General features: G+C 42.1%; 1 protein-coding gene across 1 annotated transcript in view; it reads left to right on the top strand.

The window, feature by feature from the left end:
• LOC308308628 (arachidonate 12-lipoxygenase, 12R-type-like) overlaps positions 1 to 25,230 on the top strand; it is a gene marked incomplete at both ends in the record, with an annotated part of 30,464 nt that extends 5,234 nt beyond the window's left edge. The window contains 11 exons of the mRNA XM_080754061.1: positions 7,652 to 7,733; positions 11,861 to 11,955; positions 13,496 to 13,662; positions 14,795 to 14,938; positions 17,162 to 17,365; positions 18,890 to 18,976; positions 20,385 to 20,554; positions 21,785 to 21,906; positions 23,434 to 23,534; positions 24,134 to 24,307; positions 25,051 to 25,230. Coding sequence (XP_080610187.1) covers positions 7,652 to 7,733; positions 11,861 to 11,955; positions 13,496 to 13,662; positions 14,795 to 14,938; positions 17,162 to 17,365; positions 18,890 to 18,976; positions 20,385 to 20,554; positions 21,785 to 21,906; positions 23,434 to 23,534; positions 24,134 to 24,307; positions 25,051 to 25,230 — 1,526 coding nt within the window. The remainder of the gene's footprint in view (positions 1 to 7,651; positions 7,734 to 11,860; positions 11,956 to 13,495; positions 13,663 to 14,794; positions 14,939 to 17,161; positions 17,366 to 18,889; positions 18,977 to 20,384; positions 20,555 to 21,784; positions 21,907 to 23,433; positions 23,535 to 24,133; positions 24,308 to 25,050) is intronic.
• Positions 25,231 to 26,090: the final 860 nt, after the last annotated feature.

Raw genomic sequence — 26,090 nt, 5'->3', positions numbered from 1 at the left:
TCCTAAAAATGTCCCACAACCCCCCTTTAAGCGTATTTTAATATCCGCCATTACTAAATAGTACAGCGCCTAAAGGCCCATTCCCACTGGGCCAGATAACAGATAAAAAAATCTCTTTCTCCAGATATCTTTCCATTCCAAGTGGATGGTAGATACAGATAAAAAAAATATCTGCCACAGATATTTTTATCTGTGGCAGATATCTGTGGCAGATATTTTTTTTATCTGTATCTACCATCCACTTTGAATGGAAAAATATCTGGAGAAAGAGATTTTTTTATCTGTTATCTGGCCCAGTGGGAATGGGCCTTAACAGCAGTATTTTGGGAGAATCGTTCACTCGGTGATACAAGCGTGAAAATTGGTACACATCGTCTTTGGAGGCCACTCTTCGAATTAAGAAACCGAGCCACTTGAAAATAAAAGATGGCGGCCCCTGAAATCCAAGATGTCTGTCTGAAAACATGTCTTTTCCTTTATAACTCTAAATGCATTGATTTTAAGACCCATAAACATATCAAAGTTGAATACAAAGTTGGACATTGCGGATATTTTGGTACTAAGTATGTGTCTGTATCTATTACAGTTCTTGAGATACAACATATAGGTACTTTTACAGACTCAGGTGTACCTATATGCTTTATCTCAAGAACTGAAATAGATACAGACATTTACTTGGTACCAAAATATCCGCAATGCCCAACTTTATATTCAACTTTAATACATATATGGGTCTTAAAATCAATGCATTTGGAGAAAAAAACATGTTTTTGGACGGACATCTTGGATTTCTGGGGCCGCCATCTTTGATTTTCAAGTGGCTTGGTTTCTTAAATCAAAGAGTGGCCTCCAAAGATGATGTGTACCAATTTCCACGCTTGTATCACCAAGTGAACGATTGCTCTTATTATCTCCTGTACTATACCTTCCACTTACAACTCCGCTGACATCCCAGAAAAGCTGCTACGGTATATGAAAGAATATATTCTGCCAATGGTGCTCAAAGTGTGGTCCAGGGACCCCCAGGGGTCCTTGATGGGTTTCAAGGGGGGGTCCCCAGTAAAATCAGTGCAACCACTCTAAAGCACCTTTCAGATGGAGCCGCAGGGGCCTGGATCAGCGGAGACCGCACCGCGGCCTCTCATCTGGAGACAGAAACACAATCACTCCACGAATTGGCCTAAACGCCTGGCGATATTACGCCTAGCAGCCATTGTTGTAGTCCTCCTGCGTGCCAGCCGGCAAGCGGGAAAAAAGCTGACCACGATCCAGCTCTCGCCGCCTGCGAGCGCATGCACGAACGAGCATGCGCACGGGAATTTCACAGGACCGCGCCCGCTCGCCTCGCCGCCCCTAAACCTCTCCGCGCAGCCAAAATAACCGCCTCTCATTGAAAATGAATTACTAGGACGCGGCAACCGCGCTCCGTATGAAAGGCCCTTAACTCTATTTTATACTTTGGATGTTTTAAAATAGCCGATCTACAAGCTCACAACACACATATTTCTGAAAAAGCGTGGAAGTAATTTTTTAATCTTTAGGTGTGCATTGTAATAGGATAGACTCCATCTCCCAGAGGTCTATTAGTGCATTGTAACAGGACAGACTCCATCTCCCAGAGGTCTATAGTGCATTGTAACAGGACAGACTCCATCTCCCAGAGGTCTATAGTGCATTGTAACAGGACAGACTCCATCTCCCAGAGGTCTATAGTGCAGTCATAGGCGATTCTAGCCTCTTCCAGCAGGGGGTGCACGACCTCTATTACCTCATGCAAGCGGTTTTGTAATGTTGTTTTAGCGGATTTCTGCAGTTAATTTTGTACCCAACACAATACAAACAAAAAAAAGTGTAAAACAGGTGCTTCTTTTTCTAGACACCATATGTCTATCTATAGGATTTATTTACTTACTGGCTGATATGGACCCAAAGCCAAAAACTGCTTGGCTTTATCCGGGCCATGGCAAGGGTCTCTTTCATGAACAAAGTTGGCTTCATTTGGCTCCTCTGGGTCTGGGCCTGGGGTAACAACAGTTGAGTCTGGAGTGGGGCTTGCTTGCTGTGGAGGAACCGGGGCCTCGGTCTCCGGCAACGGCGAGCCTTCCACAGTGATGTCGGTGGCTGGATCACTGCTGCTGCAAGCTCCGTCCACCTCCTCTGGTTCACGTTCATTAGCATTACTGTCAGTGTCGAGTGAACCCGTGTTCACATTTCCTGATGATGAATTATCGGTTGTGGCACTGGGTTTGCTCTTTTTTATAAAGAATTGGTCAATTGTCTTTGTATTTATAGTTCGTTTCGCCATTATTGCTGCTCTGCTGCTGTATCCATATTGTTTTAGGCGGGCGGAAACAGATAAGGAAATCACGGAATTGTGGGTCATCATATCAGAGAGTCACACAGCCGGCCAGCACAGGTGTCAATCTCACAGCCCACCCACAGTGCCTGCCAAGTCTGCCAACAGCGCCGTCGCCAAGCAAGCTGATAGGTCTTACATTGCAAGCAAGCAAGCTGAAATACTTGCCCCTCCACCTCTCTTTTTGCGCACATTTTACAAATCACGATCACTGTTTTATTTAATAATTATAAAATAAAGTTACATTACAAAAAAAAAAAAAAAAATCAAAATGGCCGCCTGGCGGCCAGGGGGTGCACGTGCACCCTAGGACACCCCTTAAAATCGCCTATGAGTGCAGTGTAACAGGATAGACTCCATCTCCCAGAGGTCTATAGTGCATTGTAACAGGACAGACTCCATCTCCCAGAGGTCTATAGTGCATTGTAACAGGACAGACTCCATCTCCCAGAGGTCTATAGTGCATTGTAACAGGACAGACTCCATCTCCCAGAGGTCTATAGTGCAGTGTAACAGGATAGACTCCATCTCCCAGAGGTCTAGTGCACGACAATAGGTGTACAGGGGTATTCTTTCTCGTTTCGTTTCTTTTCCTCACAGCTTCATTCGATGTAGTTATAAAAGACAAATCCTCTCTCACACTTATGCCAGTGTGCCAGTGATTGGTAACGTGGCATTGGTTCGACCTCCCGTTGGTCCGACCACCTCGTGCCGACGTTGGTGAATGCTAAGCTAGTGAAATGCTAACCTGCCGACACTGGTGAATGCTAACTTGGTTGAATGCTAACCTGGTCAAACCAACGGGAGGTTGAACCAATGCTCAGTCCTCCAGTGATCACCCTCCCCTGTGCCAATGTTGGCACCCGTGCCTAAGGTTGCCTCCCCTCATTCTAATCTAACTAGTAAGACGCCTCAGGGTGACAATGCGCCAATTCTTGGCCAGTGATGTATATCGGACGTGTTACCCATAAATGGAGATCCATGTATATAGTGCATCTCTTTTATGCACATACATGGAGATCCCTATCTGAACCAGCCACACAGATATGGGCCATGCCTTGGCCATCTGGACAGTGATGTACTGTATATCGATGATCATCAGGGATCTTCATATATGGGCATAAAAGGGATTCTACCATATATGGACTTTTACATAGTCACCTGTCACCTGTGATATAACCTGTGATGTCACAGTGATGTGTCAAGGGAACCAACCCATAGACAAAAATTGTGTACACACACAGCTTCACAGAGACAAGCTGTGGCATTTCTCATGGTAAACTGCGTCCTTCGGTCGCAATAATAAGGTACAAAGCCCAGCGTGTTATGACGGTAAACCTCCACAGAAGAAGGCAAGGTGCCCTGGGGAGCTCTGAAGAGAGCAGGAGGATGAAATGACCTGAACAGGGAAGCAGCTCAACTTGTGGTTCCCTTTCAGCTCATTTCTACCTTCCACTTCCAACTCTGCTTATATCCTAGAAAAGCTGTTACGGTACATGAAAGAATATATTCTCAATGGTGCTCAGAGTGGGGTCCGGGGACCCCCAGGGGTCCTTGAGGGGGTTCAAGGGGGGGCGGGGGGGAATCAGTGTAACCACTCTAAAGGTCATTTAAAAAATAGCAGATTTACTACCGAGTAGAGTGCCGCGCTATGAGCTTGTAGGTCTACTATCTTCGAATAGCAAAGTATATAAAACAATGGTTAAAGTGGTCAAATCTAAAGTGACAAACATGCTTTCCAGCTCTTAAAGGAGTAGTTCACCCCCAAAATGACTTTTTATCTATTGATTCCGAATGGGGACCCAAATGCATTTGGGTCCCCATTCGGAGTCAATGGGGGTACATTTATTGTAATCAAATTATTGACTTAGGAATTCGACAAATACATTTATTTTTGGCATGAATAATGTGATCACCCTCCCCTGTGCCAATGTTGGCACTGTGCCTAAAGTACAAAGCCTAGCATGTTATGATGATAAAAATCCACAGGAGGATGATATGACCTGAAAAGAGAACCAGCTCAACTTGTGGTTCCCTTTCCAGCTCCAAATGCATTGATTTTATCTATTACAGTTTTTGAGATACAACATATAGGTACTTTTACAGACTCAGGTGTACCTACATTTTTTATATGCTTTATCTCAAGAACTGAAATAGATACAGGCATTTACTTGGTACAAAAATATCCACAATGCCCAACTTTATATTCAACTTTAATACATTTATGGGTCTTAAAATCAATGCATTTGGAGTTATAAAGGAAAAAACACGTTTTCGGGCAGACATCTTGGATTTCGGGGGCCGCCATCTTTGATTTTTGAGTGGCTCGGTTTCTTAATTTGAAGAGTGGCCTCCAAAGATGATGTGTACCAATTTCCACGCTTGTATCACCAAGTGAACGATTACTCTTATTATCTCCTGTACTAAAATAATGTATTTTGCATCATAACTCCTGAAACAAGCATTATAATACAAACTGTCATGTCTACACCTATGTTGTGATTTCCAAGGATTGCAATTATATCATGACCAGCTCTGTGGCCTAGTGGTTTGAGTGTCTGCCCTGAGACTGGGAGATCCGGGTTCAAACCCGGGTCGCGTCATACCAAAGATTGCTATGTGTGTGAGATTTTGCACACACATTCCCACTAGGCCAAGGAACAGATGCCACCCTTCTCACATTGGCCTGTTATAGCGCCACCAGCGGGTCAATTTTTGCAAAACACATTTTTGGAACAATATGGTTCAAATCCCGCATGCAGCGTCCGATTGCCGTGAAAGGCCCAAGAACACGTGGCACCCTTTTCACTTTGGCCTATTATAGAGTCACCACTAGGCCAAAAAAAACCTACCTGACTTGCCGGAGTCCTGTTCGGAAGAACACTGCTTCTAGTTTTTCTTTGATATTCTTCTTTGCTTTCCCTTGATGCCTTTTTGCTTTCCTGCTTTTTATGCCTTGGACACTTTATCGCTGCTTGCAGCTATATTTCATTGTTGTTATTATGAAACATTGAATGTTTTGTCATTATAATATATGCTGAAATAGTTCTAAAAGTACGATTTTATACTTGTTTAAAAAATATGCTCTACCAAATGGTTGAGATGTCTGTTAGTGGTAAAAGAGTAGTGCCCAATCAACATACACAGTACACTTGTTCACCTATTCCAGAGGTTCCCAAACTTCTTTGTCTCAGGGCACCCCATACATATTTGTTTTAATCCGAGGCACCCCTACATTATAATTTTCACTCCCAGCACCTTATATTTATAGCATATCGTCGTTGTCGGGTGGAAACTGTTCTTATTTATCTAAAATATGTACTAAATTAGTGATCTACAAGCACAGAACGCCTCGCATCACGAGGCGTTGTGTGCTTGTAGATCGGCTGTTTTCACTAGTTTTGTGCGACAGTCTTGTAACAAAAATGTGAGAACAATAAATTTTCCCCCATTGATTCCGGATGGTGACCCATTTCGAAACGGGTCACCATCCGGAATCAATGGGGGAAAATTTATTGTTCTCACATTTTTGTCTTAGGAATGTGACAAAAACCAAAAAAATTGATTGAACTCTACTCTCCATGGCATGAGTAATCAATAGAAAAAAAGTCATGTTGGGGGTGAACTACTCCTTTAACAATAACGTACATCTCTACCGTTTGGTAGAGGCTTATAGTTTAAAAACTGGTGGGTGTATTGTAAAAAAAATTGATTGTTGTTATTAATGCCTAAAGGGAATAGAAAATGCAAAGAAATAATTTTTTAACAGCTTCTTTCTTGGTGGGAACTTCAAAGGGTTAAAGTTTGTAGGATTAACAGTGCAAAAACAGAAGCAGTGCTATTTTGGCTGCATTATGCGGTGAGACCAAAAGAAAAAAAAGTCCCCAAGTGCATGCATGGCCATAACCATATGGTCAAAATCCCAATGCTTGCATAAATACAACCATATTTGATGCACATACTAAGTATCACCCACATGTTACTGATCATAGAGAATGTAATGACAATCATGATTAATTCAATTCAAGTGTTGCCGAGTTACACATGAACTCTTCAGCCGCATTGAGGAGCTCAAATCATTGTATTTTAATATACTAACATCTTCATGGTAAACACAATTGACACAAGGAATTTAAACTCTCACTCCTGCTGATTATAGTAAAGTTTGAATCACAGACATTCTTGAGAATGAATGGATTGAAACTGGCCGAGTGGGGCTTTCTATACATGGGTGCCTCGTTTCCCAGATCGGAATCTGATTTGTTCCATTTGACCATGTGACCATTTAAACCAATCAGATTCCAATCTGGCTGGATGTGGCTGGCAGTGTAAATTCAGCCTTAGTCAAGGTTCATAATAGCAGCTACCGCATTGCGTCCCTCAATTAACATATGTGCACTCCCCCATGCGCTAAATATGCTAAGGTCTTAAATCTTAAGTGTTTGTGCTCAGTGTCACTTGCAGACATCTCAACTTGGAAATCAGCATTTCCGGGAGGTTCCGGGAATTCAACAAAATGAGGGGGGAGTGCATTAAGGATTTAACAGGTTTTGTGCGCGCGTGCACAATTTTTTTTTTTCGGATTTTACTCATTTGTCTACGGTTAAAAGCGATTAAAACTGTTAAAAGCGGTTCTGCACGGTGGCGGAACCATTTTAGGCTTAATATAATCGGGTTAATTTATAGCATGATGTCTTTCTCACCTATTTGGGAGAAAGTTCTGTCACTCACAGTGAGACACATATGCCATATGTCGCACAGGCTGTAGTATGTCCAGCGAAAAAGAACCGACAGTTGTAAAGTACTGTTATTTTATTCATATTAAGCAAGACCTGTCAAAACCCGTCTGTTTACTGTTACAAGCTGATTATCTTTCGCGCTTGAGAAGTCTCTGCATCTGAGACCAGTGGTTGGTCACTTTTAGACACATCTCCCACAGCGAATGACAATCATTAATTTGCCAGTTTGACGACGAATGAGAACCCATCGCGGGTTGCAGATCCGGTTTCTAGACCAGATCCAGCCGGATATGGTAGGCATTTGCGGGAGCAGCTGGGATTTCCAGGAGTTTTAGCGCCACTTGCGGGCGTCCGGGAGCGACGCTTATTTCCGAGAGACTCCCACATTTTCCGGGATACTTGGGATGTCTGCACTAGCATAATAATTATGTAGGATCGGACCCTTCCTCACCCAGGAGTCAGCCCAGCTCCTCATCCACACATCTGTTATATCAAAATGGTTCTACAATAAATACCTGAGTTTAAGTCTCTGCTTAACTTGCTTATTTTCTTTCAGCTATGCTTTGCTTTGAGGACAAACTACCTTTGGCCATAAAATGCAGAGAAGAAGAACTGAAGCAGAGAGAGCAGGACTATCAGTGAGTAACATACTGGTTCTCAACGTTGGGTCTGTGGACCTCCAGGGGTCCAAATGGAACTTATTGGACTGTAACTCTGAGAGTACAAATGGAACCAAATGGACCCTTACAGGGGGGTATTTCACGAAAGTAGAATAATCTAAGCCAGGATTTAAACCAAATCCAGACTTGACAATAACCTGGTTTATTCTGTTCCACTAACGCCAAGCCAGGCTGAGAAGGAGTGACTTTGTTGTCAAGCCAGGATTGTAAAGCCTGGCATTCTTCGGTGCCATGCACTTAGTTACTTTACACCACTGGCTGCCATAGAATAATCAATGCCTTATTGATTGATTGTGACCGATCATGGAACCAAAGACAGAGCAGCGTTCTCCCCCCTAGCCCTAGCTTTAGCTCTAGTCTATATCAGAACCGTCACAGCTTGTCTGTATACATCCGTCCGGACGTGTACACTTTTGTAAGTATGGGTTTGTCGCTCTGACATCATGCTCTGACTTCACCGTGATGTCAGGGGAACCACACTAACAGAATCCCTTTTATGGCCATAAATGGAGTTCCCTGATGTCATCAATAATAAGCTCTGACATCACTGTGATGTCGCTGTGATGTCACACTAACAGATTCCTGGGGTGACCTTCACCCTGAGGCGTCTTACTATAGTTTTAATCAGGATAGCTGGTTAATCCAGGCTAAATCCTTAATCCAGGTATTGTGAAACAGGCCCCTGGTCTGTAACTCTATGTGTACAATGTGTACACTGAGGGCTGTATTTTGATTGTCTTAAGTACCAGCTCTTATGCCTTAACTTAACACACGGGTGACTAACAGGTCATTTTGACCGATTTTGAGATCGCAAATTGCAATAACTCTCCCTGTGAAGGTCTCAGAAATTTCCCCTTCCATGACTTTTCCTAAATACTCAAGACATGTGTTCTCGTTTTTTTCCCCTTCTGAAACGTTTCTTAACCCTAGGATGCATGAGTGGGGTAAAAAATGACCCCAGGGGTTGTTATTCTTCAATATCTTTAAAATTAAAAGTTTAAATATTTTCATATTCCAGGTATTCCTCATAAAACATGTTTGTGACATGAGGCCATTTGCATTTTTTCATTCCTTTCATTAATTTTAAGAAATTGCAGTTTTTGTATCACTACCCCACTCTTCCATGAGTGGGGTAAAAAATGACCCCAATTAAAATCAATGCATTTTTGCAATAAACTACTTCGCTCTCACACATAACTCTGACATACTTTTGCCTAGCAACGTGATTTCAACTTTAAAACACTCACACGACTTTGGCCTTTTTTCCGCCAATAGGGACGAGCTGGAATTGTTGAAGCCCCGCCCCCTCTGTCTACTAAACGCGTGCAGCAGCTGTCACATTTTGCTGTCACACTTTGCTCTCACATGTAACTCTGGCATACTTTTGCGTAGCAACGTTATTTCACCTTTAAAACGCTCACACGACTTGGCAATTTTTCCGGCCAATAGGGACGAGCTGTAATTGTTGAAGCCCCGCCCCCCCTGTCTTCCTATTGGCTGGGCTTTAAACATCCATAACTCCAGTTCGCAGCATGGTACCGTCTCGAAATGTGGTGTCTGGACTTAGACCGCCATAGGGATGAGTTGCAATTGTTGAAGCCACGCCCCCTCTTCCCTCCTATTGGCTGGACTTTAAACATCCATAACTCCAGTTTGCTGCATTGTATACAGTCTCGAAAATTGGTGTCTGGACTTAGACGGCCAATATGGATGAGCTGTAATTGTTGAAGCCCCGCCCCCTCTTACAAGTCTGTTGTTTCCACCCGCCCTGACGGTCGCTTACTGGTAATAGTAGTAATAAAAGTAGTAATAGTAGTAGTAATAGTAGTAATAATAGTTGCGACCGTAGATTGCAAGTATGTGAACGGTCAAAGCTTGTCCATATGTATGTATGTATGTATCTCTGTCACGCCTGACACTGTGGGTCTATGGGTTTGTCGCTCTGACATCAAGCTCTGATGTCACTGTGATGTCAGGGGAACCACTCTAACAGAATGGGTTTGCCGCTCTGACATCACGCTCTGGCTTCACTATGATGTCAAACTAACAGAATCCCTTTTATGCCCATACATGGAGTTCCCTGATGTCATTAATATTAAGCCCATATCTAACAGGACTTCATATGGGAATACCCATATATGGAGACCACATCGTCCACATACAACACTAACAGAATCCATATATGGCCAAGACATCCCATATCTGTGTGGCAGGTTCTACAGACAGGGATCTCCATGTATGGGCATAAAAACGTTTACATCACAGTGAAGCCAGAGCGGCAAACACATTCTGTTAGAGTGGTTCCCCTGACATCACATTGACATCAGAGCATGATGTCAGAGCGACAAACCCATAGAACCACAGTGTCAGGCGTGACAGAGATACATACATACATACATACCTACCTACAAGCTGTGACCGTTCACATACTAAACTTGCGCCCTATGGTCGCAACTATTATTACTAATATCACTACTATTACTGTTACTACTACTACTACTATTACTACTATTACCAGTAAGACTCCCTAATCGGGAGGTAAGCGACCATCAGGTCACATGTTGATGAGATGAGTGTAGACATAGTGTGTACCGATTTGCGTGATTTTAGGGCAAACATTGTAGGAGCAGTGTCCAAATACTACTATTACTACTACTATTACTACTATTACTACTATTGCCAGTAAGACACCCTAAGGGCGAGAAGCGACCGTCAGGGCGGGTGGAAACAACAGACTTGTCAGAGGGGGTGGGGCTTCAACAATTACAGCTCGTCCATATTGGCTGTCTAAGTCCAGACACCAACTTACGAAACGGTACCATGCTGCAAAATGGAGTTATGGCTGTTTATAGCCAAGCCAATAGGAGGCAAGAGGGGGCGGGGCTTCAACAATTGCAGCTCATCCCTATGGTGGATTAAGTCCAGACACCAAGTTTCAAGACGGTACCATGCTGCGAACTGGAGTTATGGCTGTTTAAAGCCCAGCCAATAGGAAGACAGGGGGGGGCGGGGCTTCAACAATTACAGCTCGTCCCTATTGGCCGGAAAAAGTGCCAAGTCGTGTGAACGTTTTAAAGTTGAAATCACGTTGCTACGCAAAAGTATGTCAGAGTTACGTGTGAGAGAAAAGTGTGATAGCAACTATTGGCAGAAAAAAGGCCCAAGTCGTGTGAGTGTTTTAAAGTTGAAATCACGTTGCTAGGCAAAAGTATGGCAGAGTTACGTGTGAGAGCAAGTAGTTTATTGCAAAAATACATTGATTTTAATTGGGGTCGTTTTTGACCCCACTCATGGAAGAGTGATGGTATTGGTTGGTCACGCATCCAAGGGTTAAGTATGAAATAATATACCTGTCAATTTGACTTATAAATGCAGTCAGTTGAAGTGATTTCTTTTTCCAGTCACACGAGTGTTATAGGCCTGTCAAATTTGGATGTCCTGGAAATGAAAAAGGGTCTCCCAAGTCAGTTGATTGTTCTCTCTCCCTCTATAGGTGGAAAGAATATGCAGAAGGCATTCCTCACTGCATCAATGTGGAGAATCCCAATGATCTGCCTCCAGAAGTCCAATTCTCCTTCACCAAGGAAATACAGTTTTTGTACACTGCAGCCAAAAGGTGAATGTTTTACCATTGACTATTGTAGGCCTATAAGAGGACATTGTTAACATTGTGTATTGTATTATGAAAATGTCAATGTCAAAGGGATATTTCACATTCAAACATGTTTGGGCTCATTTAACACAGGTACTTTGGCTTTTGTGCGAAGCCTGGACAGTTTTGTGTGTGTGTGTGTGTGTGTGTGTGTGTGTGTGTGTGTGTGTGCGCGCGTGTGTGTGTGTGTGTGTGTGTGTGTGTGTGTGTGTGTGTGTGTGTGTGTGTGTGTGTGTGTGTGTGTGTGTGTGTGTATGTTTAATCTCACAACCAGGGACCCATTGAAAACTTCACAACTTGACACTTGAAGGCCTAGTCAGTTGAAACAGAAGTAGATGAAAGTTGAATGCATTTGTTATGTGTTTCTTTAATGTTTTAGTTTATAAGCGGTCCTCTCCTCTATTTTAAACGTTGTGCTCGTTTCCCTCCCCAGTTTGGCGGAGCTGGGATTGGAAGCTCTGGTCCACTCCAATAACAACTGGAACAACATTGAGACCATTTCCAATGTCAAAACAACTGACGTGTCAGGTTGGTCATTCCAGTGTTTCTCATAGTGTGGTCTGGGGACCCCCAGGGGTCCTTGAGGGGATTCTAGCGGGTCACTAGCGATAGGTTAACCACTTACAGTATACCCCATATGGTTGCGAGGAGTCCCTCAGGGTTCTATACCTGTGTATTTTCTGTTTTTGTGGGGAAAGCTTTGCCTGGTTAATAAACCAAACCGAACACAACACCACCCCCTGGCGGTAGTGGTGTTGTAGTATGGTCTGGCACAGATCCATTGAGATTCTATTTCCTCAACCAGCTTCAAGGATTGGCCAATCAGGGTTGTATGCTTGGGGCACGTGGTGCACGTGGTTTGGGTCAATGACGTAGAAATGAAAGCTCTTCCTGAAATCCCAGACTCTCTTCCCAAAACGAAGTGTGTGATAGAGGATGGCAACGCCAGGCAAGGGAAAGCCTCTTGGCAATGTTAATTTAAATTTTAATATGGGATATACATCTGCTATTCGAAAATAGACAATCTACAGTCGATCTGCTTCCAAAAACTTGAACAAAATGTGAAAGATTGTGAATATTTGTTAAACATTTTAACAACACAAAATTAGTTTGGGGGGCCCAGGCAAGTTATTAGATGGGGGTCCACATGAAAAAAGTTTGAGAACCACTGATTGAAAACCAAGTGTGTCATTCTGGAGTATGAAGTTAGACATTCAGAAACATAAGACTATGGGAACACAATTAATGACTCTTCAGACAATTATGGTAGTATTGGGGGACGGGTTTCCATTCTGACGCATCCCCTTTCCAATCACCAGGTTAGCATTCACCAGTGTCGGCAGGTTAACTACTCATCGGTTAGCATTCACCCGCGTTAGTTTTACTGAGGTTAGGGTTAGGGTTAAGTTAGGTGGTTGGAATAGCGACGTGTCAGAGTGCCAACGTGTAACCTTTGTATTGATTACTTAGAAAGCAATACACAGATTGCATAGGACATTTACACTGTTTTGAAGTGCTAGAACGATAAATACAAAATGCATGCTGCCAGGGACGTACTGGGCCCCTGATTCAGCCCGGGAAAAGGAGTTGGACAGGCCCTCATTGCGCGCGGCCATCGGCCACACACCAGATTTTTTTGCCTTCCGGAAGCCCCAAATAGGCCCCAAATAGGCCCCAAATAGGCCCCAAAAAGGCCCCAAATACCAACCGATGAGTGATTTTAGGTCTCATAGTTTTTGTGTTATAAAGAGAGTCTAATGATGTTGTATGTAGACCATCAAGGCAACTATGATGTCATGTTGACACCTGCCTCATAACTTTGTATAAGCATTACCATTGCACTGTATCAAAACAAGGGCTGCTCAGCCACCAAAATGGAACGAAAGGCGGTTACCGCAATTACCAGCGTCCGTTTTTTTTTAATAGCCAGCCTAAACCGGCCAGGAATGGAGTGGCCGTTCGGGAGTTGTCCTGCTTTTCCCAATGGCCAGCACGTCCCTGCATGCTGCTTGGCTGAACAGTAACATAAACAGAAAGCAGACTAAATAAAGCCCCATTTGTCTTGCAGAATATGTGCAGAAACACTGGAAAGAGGATGCTTTCTTCGGCTACCAGTACCTGAATGCCGTCAACCCCATTTTGATCCGCCGCATTTCAGCCCTGCCTGACAACTTCCCTGTGACCAATGACATGCTGAACCTCCATGGTGGGCGGAGCTTAGAAGAGGAAATGACGGTGATTTATTTTTTATTTTTTGTGAAGTGATACTTTATTTTTTGAGACACACATACAGGTATTTGGGGTGTGACCGAATTCACAAACAGCAGGGTTCCCCAATCAGTTTTCCCCAAGGGCCGAATTATGTCTAGGGTACCGGGCCGAGGGCCGCCTATTGGGGAACCCTGGTACACAGGGATATCTTTTTTCTGACCTAGTGTAATTAGAGTTCTCAACGGGCCTGAAAATTAAGGCCCGGCCCTAATTAGGCCCTAACTGGGCAGGCCCGAGGCCCTACCCGGCCCTACTAGTTAGCATACATTTTAGGCCCTACCCGGCCCGAAAATGACGGGTCGGGTATGGTCGGGTTTGGGCAGAATTTGAGAACTCTAAGTGTAATACTATGGGTATGTAGTAGTGTAGGGACCTGCTACAACCACCGTCTTGTGAAAAATCAAGTCGGGCTGTGCAACTATTGTTTTTCAAGCTCCCTCGTCTGCGTAAGAAGTACCTTTGTTTGCGTCTCCAACAGTGTCGTTGATTCCTTTTCCCTTATTCACATATGTGTGACGTCGCTGCCTGTGGTTAGCCCTGATACATGATACATATTTTATGACATGTCATGGATGAACTTAAACAGTGTTTGGACGTTCTCCCTTTTTGGTCTATACTTCTATACATTAATCTATACATTTTAATCCGATCAGTTGGCATTTCGTCGTGGTTTCTCCATATGCTTTCAACTACGCGACTTGGGAGGTTGTATTGCCCTACGATACATTACAAGCAGAGAAAATGGCCACCGATCGGATTTAAATGCTTTTTATTGAACAATACAGAAGATATGGGTACTTCTTAGGGGCCGTACATAATTGTAACATCGGTGGCCAGCACTATATTTGAAATCTGAAGGTTTATATAGATGTGCAGGTCACTATAGTGCAGCATTGTTGCACTATGTTGAGGTTCATCCATGACTGGGGTATATCATGGATACTGTAAGAACATCGCTTTAGCACTGTGTATGTTTTTTAATCTCTTTGACATTAAAAAAAAGCAAACAAATAAAAACGAACAACTAAAACATTTAGTTAACACAACATAGATACATAGATAAATAATATACTAAAGTTGTTAATGTTTCCAACAGAATGGCAACATCTTCCTGTGTGACTACAAGCTTTTGGATGGAGTGGAAGCAAACATCATTGACGACAAGCAGCAACACCTGGCATCTCCACTGGTGCTGCTGCACTCAACATCTGAACACAAACTGATGCCCATCGCCATCCAGGTGAGAACAACACACTTCTAGTAGTACAGGGGCTAATACTGATATTTTAACAAATTGGTACCACTCAAGGTGACCACCGTACGTTTTTTACATTTTCGTCTTCCAAATGTCTCTAGTTTACGTTTTGGTGTGATAACCCTTTCTGAAAAGTAGCTTAATTGATGGTATCACCCGCTAGAGTCGGTGTCCCGTTAACTTTACTATACAGGTAAAAAAAGGTAAAAAATGATGTATCAGGTGAACTAGGGTTTTTTCATGATTCTGAATCCATTGCAAGCATCTGTTTTTGCACGAAAAACATTCCTTGTGCTAAAAACAACGGTTTAGTGGTTTGAAAAAGGGATGAAAAGTGATGAGTCATCACTTTTCACACGTTTGAGGGGGCCGTTTTAGCCCAAGGAATGTTTTTTGTGCAAAACAGATGCTTGCAATGGATTCAGAATCATGAAAAACCCCTAGTTTGACCACTCACGTGCTACTAAAAGCAGATTCATTTTTAGCTTTTTTTCCCTGACCATCCCTGACATCCAGACCAAAACACATATAGGGTTAAATCTGCCTTTTATCATACCCCTTCATACCTGCTTTAGTCGATTTTTTTCATAGCTGCCCCTGTTGCTAGATTTCGGCTGCCCCTGTTGCTAGATTTCACGGGCTCTCTCATAACTAACACAGTGGATTGTCCTTAGGCTAGTGCGGTTATTTCTTTAGCTTTAAAGTTAGTATTTTTTGATTGGATTGTGTTTACACAACGTCCTGAGACCAACCAAACCGCTGTTTTGACCTCACAGGCACCCTTACTTGTCAAACGGCTTCTGCTCTGCACCAGAGCAGGGAGAGGAGAGGCTAGAAAGGGAGGGGAGGGAGGGGTCTGTTTGACTACAAATTTGAGTTTGGAAAGCTGCACGTCCGAAAGTCGGCCCTTTCCGACGAAAGGTTTGCTGGTCAGAGAAAGTATGGACAAGGCTTCCCTTGTGACAAGTTTGAGATTCTTGGCATGGTGTTAGGTGTGGTTGTAAGCTTTTCAAAACAAGTTGGGCTGGGCCACCCACTAGTGGCCATAATTGCAGAACCTCTGATGTTAGACAGGCCAGTAGCCTATATGGTCGAACCCCCCAAAGATTTTTATTTTATTTTTATGTTTATGTTACTATTGGGAATGCTAAATAGCATATGATATTTTCAAGATGGTGTCCACAATGGTTGACGGAAGATTAAAATGGCTATATCTCAATTAGGCCAACTATTCAACCTTGGAAGGTGGTTTTGGTGTCAAACCATAGGGTTTAGGATCCAAATGCAACCGAATGTGAAATGACCAACAGTTAAGTATTTGTGGCCATCAAATCATACCTGGGAAACTTACGACCCCAGGTATGATTCCTGGCCCCAGCTATATAAACTAAAAAACAAGTAGGAAGACAAGAATACAAAATATTTAATGTGACAGATGACAGGAAATTGAGTATGGCTTGTGTATCAAGGATTTGAACCAAATATAATTGAATCTGGATTCAATTTAATTGCGACCGTAAGACAGCCCATATGTGTGGCTGATTCTACAGACCTCCATATATGGGCATGTGAGTGACGTCATATATCCCCCAGTATTTGGGTAACTGGTCCAATATATCACTGGCCAGATGGCCAAGACATGGCGCAACCTCGCCCCTTAAAGGTGATACACCATGAAATTTCACTTTTCCTATTTTAAAACCTTTTTTGGGGTCCCACTAGCACCTTCTATCCTCACAAAGTCCCATTTCTGACCGTTGTGTCTTTCTCTGGTTTGGGATGGTGGAGGTTAAAAGATGTTAAAAGCATCCCACGGGTTCTCAAAACAGGCTGTCCAGATTTGCTGCCGTCGATGACGCCATCGACGGCCATTTTTGAAGATTTTTTTTTTTTTCTCTCCTTTTTTCTCCAAAAAATATTCTTTTTTTGAGGGGGGGGGGGGGGGGGGGGGGGATGGCGCAGTTCAGGCCAAAGGTGAAAATGAAAATTTCAGCTGCAGCTGAAAATGCTATGAGAGCCATTAAAAAATGAGAGAGGCTCTCTATTCAGGAGTGGTAATTTAGCCTCAAACTTTTTGAAAAACGTTTTTGGGACATAAACAATATGACATAAATACTTTTTAAATGGATGGTGTATCACCTTTAAGACGTCTTACTGGTAATTTAGTAGTAATTTGTGACAGTGCCTCATTGTTGTGGTTCTTTACAGCTGAAGCAGAAGCCATCAAAGGACAATCCCATCTTCTTGCCCAGTGACTCCGAGCAGGACTGGCTGATGGCCAAGATCTATGTAAGAAGTGCTGATTTCAGTGAACACCAGCTCAACGTCCACCTGCTGCGCACTCACCTGCTGGCAGAGGTCTTTGCGCTGTCACTGCTAAGGAATGTCCCCATGGTCCATCCTCTGTACAAGGTAACTGTCACTGCTAAGGAATGTCCCCATGGTCCATCCTCTGTACAAGGTACTGTCACTGTCACTGCTGCATAAAGTCTCTCTACGCTTCATCAAATCCAGTTGAGATACATATTCACATATTTAACCAGTAAAAAACACATTGAGACAGTCTATTTTACTGGCCAAGAGGCAGAAAAAAAATTACACAACCTTTGCTACAGATACATACAACACAAAAATAGAACATCCATGATACACAAATACCTAAGAATAACTCCAAAGTGATACACAAGAAATCTACTGAGAAACTATTAAACATCTGAACAAGTGCAGGTGTTTATTCTCTTAAAGCTTCTCAAAGGAATTAACACGGACAATTTGAGTCTGGTCTGAAGGTCATTCCACGACCAGGGACCAAAGAAAGCAAGGCATTTTTGGCCTCCCTCAGATATGAATGCAGGTACTACACAGCATAGCCAGGCATTTGATCTGAGGTTTAGCCCATTTCTGACCAAATCAAATTTGGAGGAAATGTAAGAGGGGAGCTCACCAAGTATCGCTTTATATACAAAATTATGCCAATGTTGTAACCTGCGAGATGACAAAGAAGACCTCTAAACTGCAGCATACAACATGCAATGGTGAGTCCTGTAAGGCGAATTTGTTATGAATCTCAGAGCTGCATGATACAGGGGAGGGGATCCAATGTGGCCAATGTGGAGGCACAAGCAAACCTATAAATGGTGTCCCCATAATCAGCATGGGACAAGAACAGACCAGTGACCAATCGTTTGCGGGAGGAACGGGCAAAACAGGCCTTCAATCTGTAGAAAAAAATTAAAGTGAATTTAAGCTTGTTGTATACACTCTTGGGGTGAACAACATAGCATTTGTTTTGTTACCATTTAACAACAATTTATTTTTTCTCAGTTCATGCTGCAATGAAATGAAATCAGAAGACAAATCTTTTACAGCCAAATCAAGCGTGGGAACACATGTGTACAGAATGCATATGGTACCTAGAATGCTTTGATTTACTGCAGATATTGTTAATAGTAGTACAAAAGAAAGGACCTAGTATAGAGCCCTGATCCACTCCCTTCTCCAGAGCAACTTTATCCGACACAATGTCACCCAGTTTAACACATTGTGTGCGACCCTACAAGTAATTGGAAAACCAACCAAACAAATGTTTTGCCCATGCCGAGGTTTGAAAGCGTCTTTAACAATATGGGCAAATCCACAGTATCGAAAGCTTTGGGTAAGTCGAAAAACAAAGCCGCTCAGACGTATGACTTTTCCCATGCTGCCTTAATGTCATCTAAGACAGTAAGGCAAGCCGTGACGGTACTGTGCTTGGATCTAAACCCAGACTGCATAGTATTTAGGATCTTATATTGATCAAAAAATTGATTTACTTGAACCGATACCTGAGCTTCCAGGATTTTTGCTAAGGCAGAGAGATTAGAAATTGGCCTATAGTTGTTTACATCAAGGGGATCACCTGCCTTATAAGAACTAATTTCCCCCCCCCCCCCCCAGCTGCTGATACCTCACACCCGCTACACTCTGCACATCAACAGCCTGGCCAGAGATACGCTGATTTCTGAGAATGGATTTTTTAATACGGTAGGAAAATTCAATCTCTTTCACTCTTAACCAATAGAGCACAGAAGTCTATATCTGCCTAGGGCATGACCTGTTTTTTTTTGTTTTTTTTTCCCTCTTGAAAATCACAGGGGAATCTTTTAGTCAGACTATGAAGTAGACTACCTTTTTATCATAGAGTATGGTAATACTGTACAAGTTAACAGCTCACATGATGTTTGTGAGTGTGTGTCTCCCAACAAAATATACATGAAGCTGGGCTGAATGAATGAAGTTTTTATTATGCTATTAATCACGCGATTAAATGGATATTTCACTTTATTGTCTAATCAGGTTTTTATGAACACCCTGAACAGATTTTAATTTGTTTGATTAGATATTTAATGTAAACGTTATCAGGCCTCCTGCAGGACGCCTCCCCATACACACCCATTGTAACTTAAAACTCCATTTTAACCGTGATAAATTCATTAAAAACACCCATTATCTTTTCTGCTACCTCATAATACCCTCTTAATACATGAGGTTTGATAACCTTTTGCATTTATTTTGAATAATTATTTTGGAAAATAAATGACAAAAGTAATTGAGTTATCATGTATTAGGAGAGTAGTATTAGTCACCAGAAAAACATAATAATAGTTGTTTTTGATGAATTTATCATGGTTAAAATGGAGTTCGAAGTTAGAATGGGTGTGTATGGGGAGGCGTCCTGCAGGAGGAGGGCCTGATAACATTTATATCAAATATCTAAATATTGAATCAAGCAAATTAAAATCTGTTCAGGGTGTTCATAAAAGCCTGATTAGACGATAAAATGACCAAATGATTTTTTTGAAAGTGAAATATCCACAAATCATGCGATTAATCGCGATTACGAATTTTAATCGTTGGACCGTATATATATATATATATATATATATATATATATATATATTGTCGTTGTCAGGTGGAAACCTCGTATCTCCAAGTTTCAAATTTGTATGTTTCTCTGCAAAGCAAAGCCCTGCTTCATCATACAAGGCCGTTGCACAAAGGTAGTGAAAACAGCCAATCTACAAGCACACAAAGCCTCGCCTTGCGAGGCGTTGTGTGCTTGTAGATCGTCTGTTTTCACAAGTTTAAATCATTTTAAAAATGATAAATGCAAAACCAATGGTTTTGGACATACAAGGTTTTCACCCGACAACGACGATATATATATATATATATATATATATATATATATATATATATATATATATATATATATATTTATTTTATTTTTTTTTCTCATGCATGCATGCACGCACGCACGCACGCACGCACACACACACACACACACACACTTAGTTTTGTTTTATCCAAACACAGACGTTATCAAATGTAACTCATTAATGTAGGCTCACATCATAAATGACACAGACATACCGGGTGAATTTCTTTCCAGGTTGCAGCTTCAGGTGGAGATGCTTTGCTGCCGATCCTACAGAGATCCACGTCCTCATTGACCTACAGCTCTCTGTGTATACCTGAGGACATCAAAGACCGTGGCGTGGACTCTGTACCAGGATACTACTACATGGATGATGGACTCAAACTGTGGGACATCATTCACAAGTAGGAACATCTGATGATTTTGCTTCACTAATGTCCCATGAATATCACGCCACTCTGGAGAGCTCCCTGAGTGAGCAATTGTCACATCGATGTGCACCATGTAGTTTTAAACATCAGTCAGAGAAGGTCATGAACATAGTAAAAATAGCTGATCTACAAGCTCAATGTTCTGCAAATCCCCTGAAAATCTACTGTCTTGCCAATGGTAGGACTTGTGAGGTTTTGAAATGGCACATCTGTACCAATTATATGAAGATAGGTTGAAAAGTGATGAAACTGTCCTTTAAAGCAATGTTTCTAAACCTTTTCAGGCCATGACACCATAATAAATAAGAATCATATTATAACACTTATGTTGCTATGATTTTTTCTCTTCAATGTCCCACGTTGCCATGGTTACCATAGACTTCCATGTAATTGCGCAATTGTGTAAAAAGTGCACGCCCATGCCTAGCTGATGCACCACGTGTGTGTACACTGTTCACAGCTTTCAAACAAAAAAATCCGCTTGGAAATCCGTTCAGGCATTCATGATTTATGGGCCATTATGTTTTCTTCAGATGTAAACAAACATGGCTGCCATGTTTGAAAGAATGGGTTGGTATGGGGGTTAAACATGCAATTTCGCGATCGCGATCATGCCTAATACATTTCTGGAGGTCCAAAAAAAAAAATGTTTTTTTTTTGTGATATTATTAACACACGGGTGACTAACAGGTCATTTTGACAGATTTTGAGATCACAAAGTGCAATAACTCTCCCCGTGAAGGTCTCAGAAATTTCCCCTTCCATGACTTTTCCTAAATACTAAAGACATATGTTCTCGTTTTGTTTCCCCTTCTGAAACGTTTCCTAAGTATGAAATAATATACCATTATACCACTCTGACTGTTAGTTATCGGTTATAAAGACAGGTCTCACCCATAGACCCATTCCTCCCCCTCCCAGAAGCAAGGAGAGAATTTCACACCTTTTGCGCTCCCCATTTGAGAGGTCAATTGAAATGCTAATTCACATTTGGAAGACAATAGAACCCCCGCTGGCAGCAGGGGAGGAGGTGTTGCTCTCCTGGGCCAAAGGGAGAGAATTTACCTGTCAATTTGACTGATAAATGCAGTCAGAGTGGAAGTGATTTTCTTCTGTCACCCGAGTGTTAAACGACACTGAGGTTGTTGTGTTGTGTTGTGTTGTGTTGTGTTGTGTTGTGTCGTGTCGTGTCGTGTCGTGCAGGTTTGTTGAGGGGATCCTCAGCTACTACTACAAGACTGACGCTTACGTCCAAAAGGACATTGAGCTGCAGAAGTGGATCCAGGACATCTTTGAGCACGGGTTCCTTTCCCAAGCAAGCACAGGTACACTTAAGCCCCTTTTCCACTGACATGGCCCAACACCACACCACTCCACACCGCCCACTTGTGCCAGGTTTTCCACTACAAGGACCTGGGTAGAGTGGTGTGAAAGTGGTACTAAACTAGCTCTGGTCCATAGCGTTAGTGGAGTTCTCCCTAACGCTATGTTCCTCTACCTCCCAAATCCTTGGCAAATCCGGAAAGACCCGTCGTCTGGTCCGAAAATGACAACACTTACTCTACTTAGTGGACGCGGTCTGAGCCCCCCACCACACGATTAAAATACATTTCTAGGGCCAAATGAAAAATATTCTACTGGATTTGCCAAGGATTTGGGAGGTAGAGGAACATAGCGTTAGGGAGAACTCCACTAACGCTATGGACCAGAGCTGGTACTAAATGTGGTACTAAAAGTTATCCAATCCAGAGTAAGTCTGAGCTAGGCCAATCAGGGCCAAACACTCACTGACTTTTCATTTAGACCACCAGGATATAGTTGTAATACATGATAATAGATTCTATTGTGTTATAATCACTGTTATAATCAATTATAGTGTGTTATAATTATCATAGTAATACATTATAATAAATTATAGGGTATCATAATCACAGTTATAATCAATAATATTGTATTATAATTAGGATAGGTGTAATACAAATTGATACATGTTGTTTCTTGATAGGGGTACTTTTGTGTAATAGAAAATGTAGATATTTGTATGTGGTGCGGTGCGGTGGAATGTGGTGTAGTGTGATGCTAAAGCTGCAGTGAAAAGGAGGCTTTAGGGGCCGCGAACACAGAGCATTTTCTGAGCTACCAGCACCTGTCTGCCATACATTGCAAGGCTAAAGACGAAGTGCAGCACGTCTTTATTATTCGGTGTGTGGTTTGGTATGTAGCGATGAACTACAGGTCAACAGTCTATGCATAGGTATTGTTTTCATTTTCATTATGCTACCCCTACCATAGTTATGATGTCATTCTTTGATTCCTTTGTCAGTTTTCTGGGGAAATCTAGTTTTTTCTACGTTTCATTAGTTGGACTAAGGGTTAAGGTTAGGGTTGGGTTTTAGGGTTAGGTTTAGGCATATTTTTACTGAGGTTAGTTAGGGTTAGGGTTTGGGGTTAGGTTTAGGTTTAGACATAGTGGTTAACATTCACCAGCGTCGAACTAATGGGCCGCCGAACAAATGTTACGTCGCAATATCGACTCGCTCCCGTTTTCTTCCAAGTGTCCTGTCCACACTCAACGTTTCAGCTCAGTGAAAGAGTTGGTGAAGTCTGTCACCATGGTTACCACAGTACGTATGTGTAGGGTAAATAAATATTGGAGCTACTGAACGTGAGTTGCGAGACATTTTTTGTTTCTTAGTAACACTGCTCTGGCAGTTTGAGCTCAGCACCAAACAACGGAGGATGTGGGTTATGTTTTTCTTTGACCACTTATACTTCTGCCATATTTATGATGTAATTCCTTAGTTCCTTTGACCAACAAACTGTTTTCTTCCATGTTTTCTGTCCACCATCAGGAGTGCCTCAACGTTTCAGCTCAGTCAGTGAGTTGGTGAAGTTTGCCACCATGGTGATATTCACTTGCTCCGCCCAGCATTCTGCCGTCAACTCTGGACAGGTGTGTCCTTTTAGATGAAGTTAAAACCACTGACACTGGCCTGACAGACTGTCACGCACGCACGCACGCACAAATAAAAGGGTTCAGTGAAAATTATATACTGCACGCACGCACGCACGCACAAATATATATTTATATATATTCTATTTAATCTATACCTGCACTCTGCCACTAAACACCATTGTCTCAGACAAGGATTCACAACTTTAAACAATATTATTTGTTATGCAATATGCACAGTTCTGTGTGTAGTTTGCATGTTCTCCCCGTGTCCCCTAGGGTATAGGTACCCTAAAAACAATAATAATACCTGGTGGTGGGGAAAGGAACTGGTTGGAATAACGTGTTCCTTCCACGCGCTACGTCCAGCCGGGGAAGCTCCCCCTTGTCGTGTGAAAAGAAGCGTTTTGGACTCCTCATGCATAGAAGGAAGCATGAGGTCAGTCCGTTGCTCTCCCAGGTTGGCAGAGGGAGAGTAGCGCCCAGGATTACATTATGAGACAATTGACAAAAAATAAATATATTGCTATCAGAGGTGTCCCAACCATAACAATACATACATTACGTGTAACATCTTAATGTTTTTTCTATTATTATAGTTTGACTACGGTGGTTGGATGCCCAACGCTCCCATCACGTTGCGACGTCCCCATCCCTCCACCACCAAGGGGAGCTCAACTAAGAGCACCATGCTACAAACCCTTCCAGATATCGGCGCTACGGTCCAGGGTATGGTCACCATGTGGACGCTCACCAAGCAGTCCTCAGACTTTGTAAGTGTCCTTTTATAAAAAGTCTAATTCATAGCTACGCGGCACACTGCGACACATTGTGAACTTGTATATTCTTGGTGTCATATAACCAAGTATAAACGACGCCTACTTATACAACAGGTAGTTCCGACAAAGCAATCTGATTGGCTGAAAACACTTTGATAAGAACGAGCATTACGGCACACCCAGACAATAACCAGCATTTTCGCAACCTTTGAAAATCGCGGAGTATTCTGAGTCTCGCCGATCCGCCCACGGGAGCATTCAAAAGAGGCCCACGGGTGTGCTATGATCGGAAAATGATCCTTGTCTATGCGACCGTCTTTGAAAGATAGACGCTTCTGTGCCAACCTTGTGTCCAGCCCCTTGCCACATACACACAGATTATTTGATTGTTTGTTTTTTCAAAAAAAAAAAAAAAAAAAAAGGAAAAGGAAAAGCGTTTCCGGTTCCAGTTACGCCATCGACATGTCAAGTGACGACCAGGGGAATCGGGAAATAATTGATGACCCATAGACACTGTAACTCGTCAAACACACTGAGTTAAGACAGGCAACTGCTGCAGGTTTTTTTTATAGTAACTGCTCCCTTCGGTCGCAATGACATCACAGACAAAATAAGCCTGCCAATGCAGCTTTTAAGTTCTAATTCTGAATTCTGAGGTCAAACTATTGTGAATACGCAGACAAAAAATGTGTTGTGTAGCAGCTGCATTATTGGAATATACGTTTCTCTTTCCTCAGGTTGGTCTTGGTCATTACCCAGAAGAGCATTTCACTGAGCAGATTCCACTCAGGCTCATGAAACATTTCAAAAAAGAGCTTGACCGCTTCAGTGCAGATATCCAGCGCAGAAACCTGAGTCTGGAGCTCCCATACACATACTTGGATCCAAAGGTGGTGGCGAATAGTGTTGCCATTTGACATGGGTTTGATTTACCAGATTCTCAGGAAGTCGTTCACTAATAACTCAAAGATCCGCAACCCTTTGCATTATCTTATTTTTGAAATTTTATAGGCATACGTATATATATATATATATATATATATATATATATATATATATATATAATATATTGGGGCTGGGATGCGATTAAAATGTGTAATCTAATTAATTACAGGCTCTGTGATTAATTAATCGCAATTAATCGCATTTTAATCGCTCATCGATATTTGACCTGAGAAGCATTTTTTTTCAAGTAAAACTCATTTTGTTGTACGAGTGAATCAACGAGTGAGTTTTTTAAATCTAAATTTCGCATCCACTGGGCCAAGTAAAGCACTCTGATCGGCTACTTCTCCCTTTGCGTTTGTTGTCTTCGTTGGTGCATCGCTATGATCAGTGTGCCCGAAACTGAAGGTTCTGTGGTGCAAAAACTAAGTGCGATTAAAATGCGTGGGGGGGGGGGGGGGGGGGGGTATAGTTAATGGGTCTACATAGAAACATAATTTTAACACTTACTGTATGACAAAATTCTTCCTCCATATATAATTATAAAACGCTGAACATTATAACAAGCCTGTAATAGGGCAACTTTATGAAACTAAAAGACATGTAAAACCTTCTTTTATCTACTTGTATCTTTTAATAAACCTTTTGTATGTAATCAATTGATTCTGAATAAAATGAGTGTAAACTTTGTAAAACTTGAAAGACTGTCTTTTTCATTTATTCATTTTACCCTCCTGAATTCCACTGACCCCTCCAGTACGGTACACATTACCCGATTTTCTTTTTTTTGTTTTTGTTTTTTTGTTTCACACTTCATAAGAAAACAGGAATT

The sequence above is a fragment of the Nannobrachium achirus genome (assembly GCF_963921795.1).
Source record: "Nannobrachium achirus genome assembly, chromosome: 2".
Taxonomy (NCBI): Eukaryota; Metazoa; Chordata; class Actinopteri; order Myctophiformes; family Myctophidae; genus Nannobrachium; species Nannobrachium achirus.
Note: the sequence above shows the minus strand (reverse complement) of the source record. Positions and strands in the feature narration are given on the sequence as shown.